This window comes from Elaeis guineensis, chromosome 5, assembly GCF_000442705.2.
Source record: "Elaeis guineensis isolate ETL-2024a chromosome 5, EG11, whole genome shotgun sequence".
NCBI lineage: Eukaryota > Viridiplantae > Streptophyta > Magnoliopsida > Arecales > Arecaceae > Elaeis > Elaeis guineensis.
Genome location: NC_025997.2, coordinates 123,652,174 through 123,670,870, shown reverse-complemented (window position 1 = coordinate 123,670,870; position 18,697 = coordinate 123,652,174). Strand labels below are relative to the sequence as shown.

General features: G+C 40.0%; 2 protein-coding genes across 2 annotated transcripts; one reads left to right on the top strand and one right to left on the bottom strand.

Moving 5' to 3' along the window:
• Positions 1-6,769: 6,769 nt before the first annotated feature.
• On the top strand, positions 6,770-13,499 carry LOC105045998 (transcription elongation factor TFIIS). The gene is made up of 2 exons (XM_010924463.4): positions 6,770-7,151; positions 12,099-13,499. The coding sequence occupies exons 1-2, from the start codon at positions 6,993-6,995 to the stop codon at positions 13,095-13,097; spliced, it is 1,158 nt and encodes a 385-aa protein (XP_010922765.1). The 5' UTR covers positions 6,770-6,992; the 3' UTR covers positions 13,098-13,499.
• Positions 13,500-16,012: 2,513 nt separating this feature from the next.
• LOC105046000 (putative pentatricopeptide repeat-containing protein At3g11460, mitochondrial) lies at positions 16,013-18,360 on the bottom strand. The gene has a single exon (XM_010924464.4). It carries the CDS (start codon positions 18,008-18,010, stop codon positions 16,100-16,102), a length of 1,911 nt encoding a protein of 636 aa, XP_010922766.4. The 5' UTR covers positions 18,011-18,360; the 3' UTR covers positions 16,013-16,099.
• Positions 18,361-18,697: the final 337 nt, after the last annotated feature.

The following is an 18,697-nucleotide window of genomic DNA, read 5'->3' as shown; positions in this document are numbered from 1 at the left end:
TAGCCAACAATCATGGTTGAGTCAACCTCGATGACCTACTCGGCCCCTAGGATCAGCTTCGCAAACACATCATCAGCTCAGGCTACTCGTCAAAATTGACCTTGAACAAACTTAAGGGTGAGTGCTCCCAGGTGATGAATACCAAACAATCGCTGTGTGAGTAGGAGGAAATTCCATATGTCATTTTTACTTAGAGTCATCACAAAATTTTGATGGGTTCCTATTTACACCACTTTGCTCAAGGCAAAGTCCTAGACTATTGTACATCTAAATTTATTAGATGGCTCATCCCAGCAAGAGGTGATGGCTCATCCCAGCAAGAGGTGACTTGCGGTTTTTAGACCATAGCTGGTATGTTTGTGGTTGCCGTAGCTTATAGGTTTGCGGCCTTTAGACCGTAGTTGGTATGTTTGCAGCTGCCAGGTTTGCGGCCTTTAGACCGTAGTTGGTATGTTTGCAGCTGTCGGACCTCACGGTTTTGTCCCCTGAATTTTTGACCCAAAAGGCATCTCTTGAGGGTGAAGTGTGCTTCTATCTCATATAAAGTAGAGTACTCTTGACTCACAATCAATATGAGACTAAATTTTCCCCGCAACATAGTAATCCTAGACTATGATACATCTAAATTTACTATATAGTAATCTAGCCAATAACAATAATGGATCATTAGTATGTATAAATATGTGCCGTTAAGCATCCCCGTTATGAATAAGTGTGTGGCAAAATGGAATTCCATTGTCTCTGAAGTGCATTAATAAAGAACAAATAACACAAAGTTCTCTGGAGGTTGGGATAACCAATATGTTAATGCATTGTATATAAGGAGACATAAAATTTGTAAGCTCACAACATTTAAATTCCAAAATACTATAAAGATTATCTGATGTTGTCAAAAATAGATATGTTGGATCAAATTCCTATGATTGCTCATAACTCATTGCAGAAGAGGGGAAAAAAAAAAAGTAAGTTGATATTTATATTTTCGTCTTCTTTTTCGCTAGAATTAGATATAGTTACTATCTAACTCGATCATAATTCTTAATGGGAGGGGCATGGGATAGCATGGAATCATTTCTTGTACTGTGTTTCCAAAAATATCGTTTTTTTCCTAAAACAAACATGCAATATATATCATTCTTTTTGCACAATTGAAAGACCTATTTCAGACCAAGGCCATTAATTGTGTCCCACTTACCCATCAAGTATATATTAGTGTTACTTGGGAAGTTTGGATGGGCATGATGTTCTCTGCTAGACAATGTACTTGGACCTGCTAATTAGATATAATCTAATCAAACTTTAGCTCAACTTTAATCCTAACCAACACAGGAATTGTAAGAATGACGTGATCTAATTAAACTTTAGCTGAACATCTAAAACAATACAAAAATTGTAAATATGTGACAAGTGAGATATAGCGTTTATTGGCATTTGCATGCATCCAGTGAACCTATACTTCAAGGTTTTATGAATTATCCTGTACAAACTCACACGTTTAATATTTCCCACAAAGAAATTAACTAAAAATAATAATGCTCAAACTAAAAAAATAGTCTAAGAATAAAAAAAAGATGATATTGCTCAATAACATGAAAGTACACAAATGAGTTTGAATAATTATGGTTATCAGTAAATTTTGCTTATAAGAGGCCTACTTGCTGCCTACTATTTTATTTATTTATTTATTTATTTTGTCTTATAAAAATTTCTCTGAACGAATATTTTTTTAAATAACCTGTCTTAATCAGCTTACAATAGACTTGAAGGTGGGAGGTGAAAAGAATGAGAGATCAGTTTGTGGAACACGGCTGATAAAATTGTGGCCAAGGTGTTAGTTAATAGGCTTAGGCCTTTGTTGCCGTCTTTAGTTTTGGCTAAACAGGGAGTTTTTATGAATGGAAGGTGAATTATCGATCATATCTTACTATTACATGAAGTGATGCATTCGCTCATCTGGGCTCCATCGGCTAGAAGTTTGAAGATGTTAAAACTGGAGACGGAGAAACCTTATGATCAAGTATCCTGGCCTTTTTTTTACTTAATGTGCCTTCCTCAGTTTGGATTCCATTCAGTATTTATTAAATGAATTAAGGCTTGCATGTTCCATCCGCAGTTTGCTTTGTTGATCAATGACTTGGCCATCCTATGGTTTTCTAATACTAGAGGATTGCAACGGGGTTGCCCTTTATCATCATATCTATTTATCTTATGTTCTAAGATTTTCTTCAAACTATTGCATTGTGCAGTATATAGTCACACACTGAGAGCTTATAAATCATGTGGAGGCCCGGCTATATCACATATCTTTTATGCAGGTGACTGTATATTAATTGCTCGTGCAATTATTAGAGATGCGGTGTGTCTTGCAGCAATAATAGATGTTTATTATGGACACTCAAATCAATCCATCAACTATGATAAGTCACATATCATCTGTGACACCCGGCCCATTTGGGCCTTGAACCAGACCTAAAAATTTAGAAGCCCAAAGCCCGTACAAAAAACAAAAATAAAAATAAAAAAAACAGAACGGAAAGAAGACTCTCGATAGAAGTTTTCTTCTCTGATGAATTCCGAATGGAATGGAAGTCCTAGGACCACCGGGGCCCTAGGGATCTCTATAAACAGGCCTCCCCCTCCCTCAAGATCCTCCATCGGCGATATTCGAGCTAGATTCTTTTTCTTTTCTCCATTGAAAGTCGTGGCCTCCTCTTTTTGTGTTCATTGAAAATCGAAGGTCGGAGATGCCACCGGAGCTCAGGTAAGGCTCCAATTTTTCTTCCTCACCCTCTTTCCTTTCTACCCATGGCTTTAGACTCTCACCGGCCATTGGGATCGTCAGAAAATCCATGAAAAGGGTGAACCTTTGTTCGACCGGGCCACCTTCCTTTCTTTTCCATCCACCGGCGCCGCTGGCTGCGGCGTCTCACCCCTAGGATAGGATCCTCGTCCCTTTATCTCTCTTTCCTGAAGGTATTGGCCACCGGTGACCGACCAATGATCGAAAAATAAAAAAAAATGGTGGTACTCTATTTTTTTGATTTTTTTTTATTTCTTGCCGGTTGAACCTTACCGCCGGCCATCTTTTGCCTCACCACCATCGACCGTCACTGTCGGACATCTGACCAAGCTGCCGCCCCTCGTCGGAGCCAAGCCATCGAGTTCCCCTTGGTCCATCCTCTGTTCGGCCGGGAAGAGAAAGAAGAAAAGAAAAGAAAGGAAGAAGAAGAAGAAATTTATGGATGTTTGTAGTATTTTGGATATTGAATATGAGATTTCGTATTTTATTATTATCCTTATTTTCAAATTATATTATTATATTGGTGTGATATGAAAATTTTTACTGGGCTGTAAAGCTCACACCCTTTTTTTTTTCTTCTCAGAGTTACAGGATGCTCATGGTTGGCTATAGTTTAGATTTACGAGTGAGCAGATGTATAGATAGAGTGTCATGATACCTGATCAGAGGATTGAAGAAATTTTATTTATAATTATATAAGTTTTACTTATTATTATTAGAATCAGATATTATGGATGTTGAGGTTGTAATGAATTACTTTTGGTCTTGTATATTTTTTAGGACTTGCTCTAAGGAGTGTGTGGTCATCATGTATGTATCCGACTCGGGTGTTGGATTCGGGGCGCGACATCATCTTTAGCCCAAGTATGCAACCTATGATACAAACTGGGATCAAACACCTATTACATATTACAGAGCAACGGATGCCTTCTTATTATCTTAGTGTGCCATTATCTGGATGAACCTTACGAAAATTAAAGTTTCAGCCACTTATGAGTAAGATCTCTGATCGAATTTCTGCATGAGGTGGCACACTCTTTCCTTTGCTAGTAGATGTACTCTACTTCGGGCTTTTTTGTCTACCATCCCATTATATGCTTTATCCTCATTTCATGTTCTTGTGTCTGTTTTACATAGTATGTAAAAGGAGTTTAGGGCTTTTTTCTAGGGCCATTCAGTGCAACAGCGAGGTTTTCACCATATTGCATGAGAACATATTTGCCGGCCCAAGTCTCGAGGGGTCTTGGTCCTTGCAGCATCATCGCCACCAGAGTTTGTGCACAGCTGCTCACCTGGTCCTTGATGTTTCTTCACTTTAAGTTGGGTTAGTTCAAGTTCCATAGTTCATGGTTTAATTATTGGAAGCCTCGATATTGTATTATTATTTGATAAAAAAATTGTTTGGTTGGGCCTCAAGCACAATTTCAATTCCAACGGCTACTTGGTTTGGGAGACCATATAAATGTTGATACTGTAGCTACTTTATTTTCAACTGATATGATGACTCAGATATGTGCTGTTACTATTGCACAAGGTATTTGGTCTGATCAGCTTGTTTGGGGCAGCTCTAAATTACCTTATGTAACTCTTAGTGAGGTGGACCATGTTGCATCTCATCCTCGGCCTCTGATAGATGCAAAGTTGACTCGGATTTGGAAGTAAAATATTTTGCCTAGAGTTAAAATGTTTTTGTGATAGCTGCTGTGTGACTAGTTGCCATGTAAAACATATCTAGCTCATTGTAGTGTGCCTTTGTCATCAAGCCAAGATTATGATCTATGCCCTGGGCTAATTGAAGACTCTGCTCATGTTATTGTGCATGCTTATTTGCTCGGGATTGCTGGCAACGGCTTTGCTTTGTGTACCAAGTATCTTTCTTTCCGACCTCTTTGCCGGTTTTACTTGGTAGATAACGGACAGAAGGTACTTTTGGCATATATGTTTGGCTGCTCTGGCGAATATGTAATGATAGACGTTTTAATCGGACTACATATGTCGCAGCCCAGGTAGTGCATCGAGCCGCTGTTTTATCTATTCATACTACTCTACTACAGGTTAACATCAAGGTCCTCTATCTAGACACTAGCATCGCTGTTCTTCGTCGATCTGTCGACTACTTGATTACTATTTGTGTCATGGTTACCTCCTCCCTATGGAATTCTCAAGGTAAATTTTAACGCTTCGATACTATGTCATTGAGCGGCTGCAGGTAATGTGATCAGAGATCATGATGATATCTTTATTTGGGCTAGTGGTAAACAGTTGATTTATTTTTTTCTCAGTATCTTTTGCCAAATTGGTTGCTGCATGGCTTGGTGTTCGCATTGCTGTCCAGGAGTTACATGCAAATCAAAATTGGGTTGAAGGTGATTCTGTTACTATAAATGTCTTGGTTGCTGAATCCTTCTTTGCATAAATTCCAGCATTTACCTGTTTTAAAGGATTTATGCAGTTGGTTGACACCTAATATATGTTTGTTTTAAAATTACTCATATTTATCGTGAGGCAAATATGGTGGCAAATTTCATGGCTAATCAGGCTCTGAAAGCTGACTTTCTGTGGAGCTCATTGAATGCGGTGTCTCCCCAATGTTTTCATTTACTCCAAGCATACGCTTATGGCATTACATTTACACGTGCAGTTTCCTAGTCCAATTTGGTCTCTTGTTGGCTAGCCTGTTATTCTGCTCTCTGATGTTTTTACCTTATGGCATGCAGAATATTGAAGGCTATACTGTCTCATTCTTCTACATGGTGTTCTTGCAGATTTATTACTTTGGATATGAAGCTTTGTTGTTCACTGCTGTTTAGCTTTTTCTGCACCATGTCTCAGGCTTTTTAGCCTATCAAAGGCATCCTATCCTGCAGCTGCTCTTCCACTATCAGTTGTTATGGCAGTTTCTGTTCACTCTTCTTGGAGTTCTACTATTCTTGGTGCTCTATTTTTTGTTCAGTTTTGTCTTATGGAAGTTACTGTTTCAGATGCATATTTGTGGTTTTTGCTATGTCTGAGTCAGCATCCATATATACCTCACAATCCAATTTCGGCTGTGGGGTATTGGCCCGTGTGAAGTTCCTGTTATCTTTTATGCTCCAATCTTCACACTGCACCGCTATGCTGCTGCTGCTTCTCTTTCTCTGCCTTACAAAATGGGTACGCCCATAATTCTTATTGGATCTTCTTTTCTAATATTATTCTTTGTTATATTTATATTTTACAAAATTCTTCGTGCACCACAGACGATGCAGAATCATGTGCATCACCTGCGGTGATTGATTTTCGCATGAGATTGATAAAAAAAAAATATTTTTTTTATATTACATTTCGATCTTATGCGTGAACTAATCATCGTGGACACTACATACATTTTGGATTAAAAGATAAATCTTTTTTTGGCCCGAGCCGTGTATATTTTTGGGCTTACTTTTATTTGATTTTACTGTCTATTTTGATGTATTGTTCAATATAAGGATGAGAGATAGAAAAATAGATGATACCAACATATAAACAGTATAATAAATTGGATTATGTACTTTATGATTGATCACACTGGATTGGACTTAACGTTAAGATGACGGTTATCTAAGAAAAAATAATATCGAAATTTATCTTCGAAGAGACCCATGTTCACATAAGTTGCAGGATTTATATATATATATATATATATATATATATATATATATATATATGGAGACAAAACAAACGCCCTTTTGGAGGAAACCATCCTACCTGTCACGTGACCCACGAATTATCCAGGATATCCTCCTCCCCGAATAAAGAAACTTATAATGACTTTCGCACATAGTTTTGTCATCATATCCTCCATTCAAAAAAAAGATCGCTCACAACGTTGCACCATCCTGGCCGTCAGATCTTCCTTACCTTTCCTTCTCTTCAGAGTACTCGCCCTACCGTCACACCCCTTGTACAAATACTTGTCCTGGTGGATCCTCTTCTATCCTCGCCCTCCGGAGCGGATGAGAACCGGACGTCGGAGAGGAGACCAAAACCCTTTCCTTCTATCCTCCTCATAGATTTCTAGGATTTTTCTCTACATCTATAGATTTCTTCGCTTCCTGGGGTTTCAATCTCCTCCTCTACGCCTTCTTGGTGTCGGATTCGTTGCCCAGAATTTTTTTTGGGCGAATTTTTCCTATTTATTCTTTGATTCTTGCCCGGCGATCTGGGAGCCATGAAGGAGGAACTTCTGGAGACGTTCGAGGCTGCGAAGAGGGCGGCGGACGCGGCGGCGGAGGCTGGCGGCGCGTCGCCGGAGGCGGATCGGTGCGTGGACGCGCTGCAGCATCTGAGGAAGATCCCGGTCACGACGGAGGTCCTGGTGGCGACTCAGGTACGCCGGTGTCTTCTTTTCTTGTGATCTCTGATCCCGTATTCACGGCTTTGGTCCTCTTTTGTTCTACCTGGTGAAAACAATTTCCCTTTTTACGTGTCTATTTGTGTCTTTTTAGTGGTTGACGTGAGTAGAATAGGGTTTTGATTTGATGTAACAATCACCTTGCTATAGATCGAGGAAAGCTGATATTTTTCCGGCTAATATTGATATTTGTCTAAAGCTAAGATATTTCTCTTATTTGATTTAGCTATCACGGTGAAACGTATGATTGATTTCATATAAAGCATTCACTGTATGTTTTTATATTTTTATTTCTTTCTATTTGGTTGATTTTTCTTTTATTGGGTCAGAGGTTAGAGTTTATTATTTTGACATTTGGTCGATTGGCTATTTGACCTTCCCCTCTATTGGAGATCATATTTGTGGCTCATGGAAATCTTGACATTCTCTGTATCATGGATGGCAAGGAAAACATAGAGTTGTGTTGTAGTTTTCTGCATAATGGCCTTTCAGATTTGGTACCTTATTGAAGTGCAATGTTATCATGGGATCTTAGTTACTTTGTTGAGGAGATATTGGAGTATGTTTAGAATTGAATCAGCCGTTGCTTGATTTGTTAGCCAAACCGATGTTTTAGTTTTTGACCAAAGTTACTCTACAGATGCATCATTGGAGTGATTTTGAATTGACCATTTTTTGTTTTAGTTGGCTGTTTTGGAGTGATTCCTTTAGTTATCAGCAATCATTTTTTGCTTCCTTTGCTTCGTTTCTGTTGGATTTTCTGTGATTTGAGTTCCCTTTTTCTTGATCCTTATTAGTACATTTACTAATAGAGCTGAGATTGTGCAATATTTAACTAATGCATGATGTTTTTCCATTGCTTCGATATATTTGTTTCTTGATTCACCATTATTGGAAGAGAGTACGTTGGGTTTTGTGTTTCCTTATCCCCAATGCATGTGATTGTGATTTTGTCTGTCCTAGTAGGGAAAAGTTAATGAATGCCCTCGTTGGGGCATTTGCTAACATAAATATGTTGTTCTAGTGGATATCTCCTCTCAATCACTATGTAGCTGTGCATCACGCTCATTTCCTCTAATATTGCAAGAAAGTGGTGGATGAGTAGTTGCCATATTAGAGGCGTATGGAAGATTTAAAGATCATGACCAAATTCAATTTATATTCAAAATAAAATCAAAGTACAAAAGAAAATTGCAACAAGAGGAATAGAGTTCCAAAATCGCATCTTTAGCAGTGTACTCGGGCTTGAAACATGGAGACATATTTTAGCTAGCCAAGCTACTATTCTAGGAAAAGGACAAACGTTTAACAAATGCCTTGAAGATGAGGGTAAAGGCAAACCCTCTCATTGGGTGGCAAGTGTGCATTTTGCATAGTCTGTGGAACCTTTTTGCAGAAACAGTAAATTGTTCCCCCAAATGTAGATCACTGCAGGATAGGATAGTGTTAATTGATGCCCTTTGAGCAATTCTATAACCTAATTGTTGTCTTTGACAGTTGTTGAGATGTCGAATCTTGGTTGCATGGCTAGATAGCATTTGGAGCCTTCATGTTTTTTTTTTTTCTCTAAGACCTTCTGGCCAACTTGCGTGTATCGACAGAACTCATTCAAATCTTTCTTGTTTTAAATCTTTCTTTCGAGCATAGTGCTTACTAGATTCTAAGGTCATAACTAACACTATGACATGGTGCTTCTTTACCTGTCAAGACTAGACAAATGCATGCCTGACAACTAGGCGCATGTCAGGGCACAGGCAGTACAAAAAGCTTTTGATCCTAAGGTTATGTGACTTGGGAGACCGAAAGGTAGTTTCCTTTTCATATGTTGCTGTATCTTGTTCTCATGCATTCAGCATTAATCATGTAGAGTATCTCATGTTTTCATTCAAACTTGTCGAACTTCGGCACTTTTCACCATGCAGGATCTTTGAAATCCATGTCTTAGGTTTTATCACCCTCATGGGGTGTCATGTCGATCACTTATTGCATAAAATAGGTTTCCTAGCATAGTAGAAGAAATTAGAACAAATTTAGGAAGGTGAAATCAACCTTGATTTCTAGAAATAACACAATATGGTTAATGAATGCCTAGGAGCATCCTTAACTGGATGCCCAAATGATGTCATTGTGAAAAATCCTAAAGGGAAAAATGTTGCTTAAAAAGTGCACTCCACCCAATACACAAAGCCTTTTTAAAAATAACTTTAATAACCAAAAAAAAATGCTATGGTGAATAGTGAGTCAGTGAATTATGTAAAAAAGTTTCTTGTGCCAGTGCGGCCTTGGTTTGGTATGTCATGATTCGACTAATCGCTCATGAATAACATTACCTCATGTGAACTGCAGCAATTTCCTCATGCCATGTGGGTACAACGAACTTTTTTTTTTTTTGATGAGCGGCAAACCATTGCATTACTCTTAAATGATTCTTTTAAGAAAATAGAACAACAAAGATATTGTAAAGGAAGAAAAGGAATGTATATATTCATTTAACACCAATAATGCCTAGATAATAAACAAAACAAATTCTTCTAGAATAAGAAAGTCGTATATGGGAAGTGGAGTATTGATTTAAACTATGGACCCAAAAGAACACTTGAACAGGGGGGCATTTCTCCAGTCAAGAGTAGAGCTTAAGTGGGAAGCTTGACTCACATCTTCAAACATGAAATATTGTGATCCCATGCTTTGTATGCGGCAGGTAATTCTGATTCTATTTCAAAATCTGAACTATTTCCCTCATTTTGCATCTATACAGCAAACGATACTGAGCACTAATTTTTTATGATTGACTTATTTGGGTGCTAAGCAGTGTACTCTAATCTTAGGTGAAGAACATCATGATATTGGGCATAAAATATGTGAGGCAAAATAATTTTCATAAAACCAGAAGTTTCTATCCACGTCTTGCCCCTGGTTGAGAGTTTGTCACAAGTTAAATCCCCTTCACATGGTTGCTCTTGCAACTGCTTGTGGTAAAAGCCATGTAACTGAACTCCAAGTTTCTCTGTTTCAGTCTAAACCAGTATTCTGCATCAGTCTGAAAGCCACAGGCTCTTTCCCAACTTACCTCATTCACTGTGATGTCTCTATAATCACATACTTCTAGGGTTGCAATATCTCTGCCATTCTAATTTTGGATTATTCAACTGATAGCCACAAATGGAGTTAAATTAAATTTTGGGTGTGTCCCGGGCTTATTGATGTTCTGGTCATGTATAGCCCATCAGAAAAGCACAATCTAATTATTTTGCCATGCATTCTGTAACTTCCTATGCAGATATGTTTTGTATTCATTATTTGCCCTGGTAGTTTAGCTGCCATTTCACATTTTTCTTTACTGTAGATAGTTGTTTAAGATATTTTAGGCTACAAGTGAGAAGGCATTCCAAATGCTTTAAAAAAATCATAGTTAAGGTAGAGTTCAAGAGCAATCATGACAAGGCGTGGTGGATTTTTGGTGGAGCTAGATGGGTCAAGATATAGGTCTATTGATGATTGAGAGATCGGGTGTGGAAATGGCATGTTCTGGTCTTCTCTTGTGGTGTACCTTCGATCATGCATTTGTGTCCACAGACTTGATCTCCAAGTCATTGGACGTTTTTTAATGTCTCTATGTGTGTAGCTTCCTGTTAGTTTGTTGAGTGAGCTTTCTTTTACCAAAAAGGTTTTCTAGAATTTATGTAAAATCGACTTAAAACTGAGAATATCTTAGATGGATGTGTGGTGAAGCTAGGAAGGATAAATAGAAAAATGAGTATGTTAGAGGAGATACAAGAGTTGCATAAATTAGGGACAAAGTGATGATGAGTTGATTGAGATGGTATGGGTATGTTGGGTTGTATGTTTTGTGCAAAAGAATGATTGATCTTCTTTCATGATGTTGGCCATCGGATCGTGCTTCGCACAGATCTCAAAGCACTCCAAAGTCCAAACCTTTCCATTCATCTGCCTACATAGATCTCAAAGCAACCATTGCGTGATCCAATGGTGGATTCGTGCAATGGAAGGTGAATCCTTCTTTCATGCGAAAGATACAACCTTGTCCTGTTAAACTCCTACCCAAAAACTTAAGCTAATAGATGTAAGGGCTATGAGCATAAGGCGAACCAAGGTTCCAGACTTATCTGATGTCGGATAATTCCTTCATAATGAAGATCTGAGAGGGCTCTTGTAGTAAGGAGAGGCATTTTAATTTGTTTTGGAGAATGTGGAAAAGGGAGGGACAAAGGCTTGGGGCAACAAGGATAGAGGGTTGCAAGGGAAAAGATAGCGAAAAGCTTGAAATAGCACCAAAGGTGTAAAACACATGCACAAAGAGGGTAGCAAAAAGTAGGCAGTATTATTAGGAAAAATGTAATTATTTAATATAATACATGTAATTTTGACCGTTATAAAAGAAATGCTTTCACTAGATTCTTTTATGCATAGATTATATTCTTTTTTCCAGATGATTACATAAGTTATGTGCAGGATTAGGTATTGGTTTTTTGTTTGCTGTTTTTGTGATGAAATTCCTAATAGAATATCCAGCTTTGAGATGTTAATGTGGCTTGATGGGAGGATGGTTTCAGACCTAGTTGATGCAATTCAAGTGGGACCAATCTGTTGCTGTTATGGCATAGTCTCTTAGTCCATAACACTTACAAAGTGATGCTATGTCTACAGTTTCTATAGATTATTATTTTGTCATCCGAGAAGAATGTTATGAAACCAGATTCAGAAACACTACACAAAATGTAAAAGCACTTTTATTATACCATTGTTTCTAGTAGGGTACTTTTTATTTCTTATAATATTTAAGCTTATTATTCAATGTGAGAATGACATATGTTCACAAGTGCTCATTTGTTCAGAGTTGTCTCCCTTCCCCGCTTTGCTTCTGACAGTTAGGCTATTTGTACTCTTTTTCAAATTTTTCAGATTGGCAAACGTCTTCGCTATCTTACAAAGCATCGTTACTCGAAGATTCAAGCAGTTGCTTCTGACCTGTTGCAATTCTGGAAAAAGGTAGTTATTGATGAGACTGCCAACGGTAAAAAAAATGGCAGTCCTGAAAGTAAGAGTTTTGTTAAAGTTGAAATCAAATCTGAGAAAGCAGAGACTGCTAAGGTTGACGAGGTTTCAAAGGCTGGGTCTGTTAAGGTTGACAATATTTCAGATTCAGAATGTCTCAAGGCTGAGAAGAAAGATTCAGATAGACTGATGAAGGCTGAGACTTTGAAGTCAGAAAAAATAAAGATTGAGACAAGGAACAATGAGTCTTCAAGTCAAAATATCAAAGTTGAGAGGATCTTGAAGGAAGAGAACAGGGATTCTGTTATTAAGAAGCCATCATTGGTCCCAGTTGGTCCACCAAAGCTAACATCAATGATCAAATGTAATGATTCTTTGCGTGACAAACTCCGGGAACTTCTTGCTGAAGCTTTCTCTAAAGTATCTGGCGAGACTAGTGCAGATATTAGGGATGAAGTCAGAAACATCTTAGATGAAGTAGATGCTTGTGACCCAATTCGAGTTGCTGTCACTGTGGAGTCTGTGATGTTTGAAAAGCTAGGCCGTTCTAATGGTGCTCATAAGCTCAAATATAGGTCGATAATGTTCAATTTAAAGGATGCCAAAAACCCTGACCTGCGAAGACGGGTTCTCCTTGGACTGGTGAAGCCTGAGAAACTAGTTGAAATGACTCCTGAGGAGATGGCTAGTGATGGGAGAAAGCTTGAAAATAAGCAGATTAAAGAGAAGGCTCTATTTGAATGTGAACGTGGAGGGGCTCCTAAAGCTACAACTGATCAGTTTAAATGTGGTCGGTGTGGACAGCGGAAGTGCACTTACTATCAGCTGCAAACCCGGAGTGCTGATGAGCCGATGACGACTTTTGTAACATGCGTAAACTGCAACAACCACTGGAAGTTCTGTTGACCTTATCATGCAGCAGGACATTCGCAGCCAAGTTTGTCCAGCACCTTGTCTTTTATCATGTTCAGACTTGATAGACTAGGTCTTCAGTCTTTAATGTCTGATGAACTCATTGTCTTTGGAGAGTTTAGTTACTATGGCACATGTAATCTTCAAAATGGTCAATGTTTTTCTGTCATTTGGTATTTGCTGCCCCAGTTAGCAGCTAGAGCTCTGAATCCATTGCACTCACTTCTTTGGTAGTGCACCATCTTCTCCCTTTGGATACTTCAGGCAGAGAAAGAGAAGTACATCAACCAGAAGTGTTAGTCATGTCTTATTTTCTTGCTGTTGTATGAACCGTGCTTCATGCAGTCAGTTTTCCTGTGACAGACGCGGGTATAATGCTTAGTTTTTATTTTCTAATTGCAGCTATTCTGATATATTGTAACATTAATCGTGCTCCTCTTGGGTTTGTATCACCTGCTTTAGTGTGCTGAAACAGAGGGCAATTACAGGGGACATCTGACTGTTGCCACTGGGTTAATATTAGTTATAGTATCAATTTACAATGATAACAGAATTAGAATGAAATTTTTGTGTCATTTGGTTGTGAAAGCTTGGTCCTTTGCGGGCTTTTGGTGTGTTTAAGCACATCCATGCTGAGATACTTCTCCGGTCTCGAACATGCACTTCCTACTTTGGTGGGTCCTTGGTCTTGATTTAATTGATTTAAGGAACTGAAGACTTGCATATCAAATATCTATCAATGTATGATTGAGGGCGGTAGAGCCATCACTCAAGACGAGTTTGACGTGTGCCTTACCAAATTTGAACTAATGAGTGATTTTTGCCAATGTTTTTCTGTTAATTAAAAAAAATAAAAAAAAGGGACACACACACACACAAAACCGTTACTGCAAATCTTCTTATATGCATTACTGAAACCAAAAAAACACAAAAAATAAAAAATACAATGACAAAAAGGATGCACCCATAATTAATTTCTACTTTGTAGAACACCTAAAAAATGCAACCCTTTCCATAGCACGAAGCACATAGACTTTGCCAGGAAGCTATGGCTATCATTTCCCCAAGGTGGGCAACTCCAGCGGCCGAGGAAATTGACTCCTTGTAACAAATGGATAGGCCCGGGGAAAGAGAAGCAAGCCAGTGAGGCAGGGAGACGGCGGCAGCACTTTAAGATTCCGGTGTTCCGGTTCGTTGTGATTTGGTGTGGTTTTTGGTGGAGTTTCAGAGAAGCAGTGACTGACACCATGAAATGGGGGGGGGGGGGGGGGGGGGGGGAGAGAATCTGAGAAGAGCATCCGCAGGGGAAAGGCTCTCTATCCAAGAAGGTCGGAGCATCAAGCAAGCCGTATCCCTTTGATGGCTCCAATCTCATGAAGGTAGGACCATCTTCTTTTCTAATTTGAAAGATATTATTTGGTAAATTCATGTAAATTTGTAAATTTTTGTGTGATTATTTTGATCTTTTGATTGCGAACTATCGACTGCTTATGGGGATGTATGCATATTCACATGTATATACATGTATAAGAACTTTAGTTTATGGAATGATCTCGATTTTTTTTTTTTGTGTGTGTATAACTGATGATCAGCTGTATTAAAGATCAAGAAGAGTGGTGATACAAACAGATTACATACAACAAAAAATGACCCAAAGAACCAAAACTGTAACAAATAGTACAAAAAGGCACAAAGAAAAAGAAGAAGAAAAGAAGCTGTAGACGACGTTTGAAGAGTGTAAAAGACACTTGAAGATCTGTAAGTAGACAAAATTCTGTATCAGTGAGTTGCTGCAGTGTTGGATAATTTGAACAAGCTTTACAAGATGAAGCATACATAGAAGACAATCTTGCATTAAGCAGTGAGAAGCTGGAGAAAAAGTGCAGATCAAGTGACACAGAGGCGAAATTGAAACTAAATGGATTGCAGACAATGAGTAATGTAGAGATTGATAGTGCAGTGATGTATGAAATCCATAGCTCTTCATAGCAAACCAAGTCCACAAGAGATGAGGAGCAGCTGCCAGAAAATAAATGCTAAAATGATGCAAAACTCTCCTAGGATAAGGGCATAAAGAAGAAATGCTAAAGTAGAACATATTTGAAGATTAGCCCCATAAAGTGCTGAAGTGCTACGGTATAAGAATGATCCCAATACCCTTAATGGTGAAGCACTGTAGTCTAAGGATGAACCCAATGTTCAAAAAGGTGTAGCTCGGAGATAAAGTATAAGACATTGAAGTATAGATAGCTGAAGGATAAGAGTGATCCCATTGCTCGTAAAGGTAAAGCGGTGAAATAGAACCATTGCACTCATGTCCTGCTGTAGAGTGGAGGAGCTGAAATGATAATGCTAGTAGTGAAAAAGAGCTAGCTGAAATGCCTTGTAAAACCAAATGCCCAACGGCGTAAAAGCAGATACAGGTAATCCCAATGCTGAGGCTGGAGGATGTGCAAGAAATGCTTTTGTCGAGTGCAAGAAATTTTTATAGCATTACTGACTTTCCTAAGTCTATTTTATTTTATTTTTTTGCATTCTTTTTATTTGTCAATGAAAAAGCATAAGACTTACGGTTTTGCATGGACAATGAATCAATATAATCATTTAAATTTTATGTCGTTAGCATCTTTATGGTGGTGATGTTTGGATTTTCAGAATATAACTCAGCGCTTTTCTTTTTATAGATCTGTCTTTTTTAATCCATTTCTTTTGATCTGAATCTGACTGGGTTTATTTAAGGGTGCCTGCATGTTATTGTGTCTACTAGGATTGATTTTGTTTTTTGATTCCTCTCTTTTTTTAAAAAAAAATATCCTGTGAGGTATAACTGCTGGTGAAATTATTGCTTGCTTCATGTTATAGATGTGCTTTGATGTATTGCAGCTTCTGTGATGCATGGCAATGTAGTTTATAATTAAAAATGCTTCCAAGAACCCTTTTCTTTTTTTTGAGATGAAAAAATCATTCCTAGAACACACTCAAATAAGCGACAAGTTTCACCAATAATCTTTACAAGAACAAACTCCACCTTCAAAATGATGAAACCGGCTCGCATCCCTCACAACAAACTTCCGATTAACTATATCAGAGACCACCTTCATGAACAAATGGCAATCCTCACATACCCTCAAGTTCTTGATCACCACAATCTCTCTTCCTGCTTCAGTATTCAGAAGCCCAAAAGCAGCAGCCAACTTCTCGCTATGAAAACCAGTTTGTGGCAGAATCTTTCCCTTCTCATTCCTCAATTCATCTTTCTTGTTCTCCTCTTCTCCACAAGCCTCCTTCACCAAAGCCTCCAGTTTAACTACCATCTCATAAATTCTCCTTGCCTGCGGGTGTGAATGGTCATCAGCCATGAACAAATGAACACTCCCCTCAAGTTCCATATAACTGCACCCAGCATCCTTCCTCAGTCCTCTCTGTCTCATCATTGCTCGAATTCTCGCAACACCATCTAACCTCCCAGCATCTGAATATATGTTTGATAACAAAACATAATACCCTACATTCATCGGCTCGAGCTTGATGACATGCTCGAAAGCCAATTCCCCTAACTCAACATTCTTATGAATCTTGCAGGCTCCCAAGAGTGCACCCCAGACGGCACCGTCAGGCTCCACCGCCATTGACTTAATGAGGTCCGATGCTTCCTTGAGCCGGCCAGCACGGCCAAGCAGGTCGACCATGCATGCGTAGTGCTCCGGCCCGGGAATGAGCCCAAAGACCCTCTCAACTTTGGAGAAGTACTCCAATCCCTTGTCGGTCATCCCGGCATGGCTACAAGCAGACAGTACACTCACCATTACAACTCCATCAGGTCGGATTCCATCGGCTCTCATCCTTTCAAAGAGCTGCAACGCTGCCGCTCCATGCCCATGCATTCCATAGCCAGCAATCATTGCAGTCCATGAAACAATGCTTCTTTCCTGCATCATGTCAAAGATATCTTGTGCTCGTCCTAAATCACCACATCTAGCATGCAGGTTTATTAGTGCGTTCTTTAGATAGATATTGGAACCGTAGGCAGGATTTTGAGCTATATAATGCTCGATTCTCCGGCCAACGGAGTGGGCTCCGAGCTGGGCGCAGGAGGCTAGCACACCTACAAGTGTGACAGGGTCCGGCTCGACTTCGCCAGACTGCTCCATCTCCCGGTAGAGGTCTAGGACGCGAGGGGCGAGGCCGTTCTGGGCGTAGCCAGATATCATGGCGTTCCACGAAATGACCTGTTTTGGGTTGGGCATCTCGTCGAACACCTGGCGGGCGGCGTCGACGGCACCGGCCCGAGCGTAGGCGGAGAGAAGGCAATTGGCGACGGAGGGCTTGCCGGCGAGGGAGACGCGGAGGGCGCAGGCGTGGAGGGGGGGGACGGCGGAGTGGGGGCAGGAGGGGAGGAGGGCGAGGAGGGTGACAGCGTTGAAGGGGAGGGCGGAGCGACGCATCCGGCGGAAGAGGGCGAGGGCAGCGGAGCTGAGGGAGTGGCGGGCGTGGCCAGAGATGAGGGCGTTGAAGGCGACGACCAGGGTGGCGGCGGGGGCGGAGGGGAAGACGTCGGCGAAGAGGCGGCGGGCGAGGGAAAGGAGGGAAAGGCGGGAGTATGAGGAGAGGAGGGCGGTGAGGACGAAGGGGTCGGGGAGGGAGCCGGAGGAGATGGCGCGGGAGTGGAGCTGGGCGGCGGCGGAGGGGAGGGAGAGGGCGGCGGCGGTGAGGAGGGCGGCGGGGAGGGTGGAGGCGTCGGGCGGGGGGTTGGGGGGGCGGAACATGCGGTGAAGGAGGGCGAGGGCCTCGCCGTGGCGGCCGGCGTCGGTAAGCGCGCGCAGGCGGGTGGTCCATGAATCGCCGCCGGTGGGCCCGGTCTCTTCTTGGTCGGATGGTTGGATTGGAGGTGGCAGGCGTTTAATCATAATAATACGGGCGGAAAATGATACATTTTTCTCTGCCAACCTCGACGGATTTCTTTGAGACCACCAGACGATCAAGGAGGCAGCAAGTGCTTCATGGGTGCCAGACTGCCAATTAGGCTGCTGTTAATTTTTTTTGTGATGGTCTGTGTCATATAATGTTATCATCAAATTCTCCTTCGTTACATGGAGGGAGACTTCCGTGTTACTTTTGGTAGCAAACTAAAGCAAGAATGCATGGCCATGGCCACTTCTTTTGAAGAAAAGATTTTTCTGTGTAATGATTCATTTTTCAGTCAAATAGTTGTTAAAATGATGAGCTCAGCAGACCTTAATTTTGGCACCCACTCCCCCCCCCCTCCTCCTCCTTCTTCTTCTTCTTCTTTTTGTAAGAGAATCTTAACTTACCAAAAAAAAAAAAAAACTTACAGACTTTCTTCTCAAAGGAAAAAGACAAGTATCAAAGGTGCTTATAGACTTTTTATCCATAGAAAAAAAGACAAGCAACAAAATAATACATGAAACAGTATCTTGTAAAGAAGACGTAACATTTATACTATCCAAAATAAAAATACATCTGAAAAATATTCATATGAATCTGCACAATATCCATCATGAATAAAATCCGAGTAATGATACAGCTAATTTTATGTTTGTTGATAATCTAAGTATGTAATATTTTCATCAAAC

What these genes read in the sequence shown, in the direction of transcription:
- LOC105045998 (XM_010924463.4), top strand. Translation starts at nt 6,993, where the DNA reads ATGAAGGAGGAACTTCTGGAGACGTTCGAGGCTGCGAAGAGGGCGGCG. An exon ending in AGGTCCTGGTGGCGACTCAG is followed by an intron (nt 7,152 to 12,098) that starts GTACGCCGGTGT and finishes CAAATTTTTCAG; the next exon opens with ATTGGCAAACGTCTTCGCTA.
- LOC105046000 (XM_010924464.4), bottom strand. Translation starts at nt 18,010, where the DNA reads ATGATTAAACGCCTGCCACCTCCAATCCAACCATCCGACCAAGAAGAG.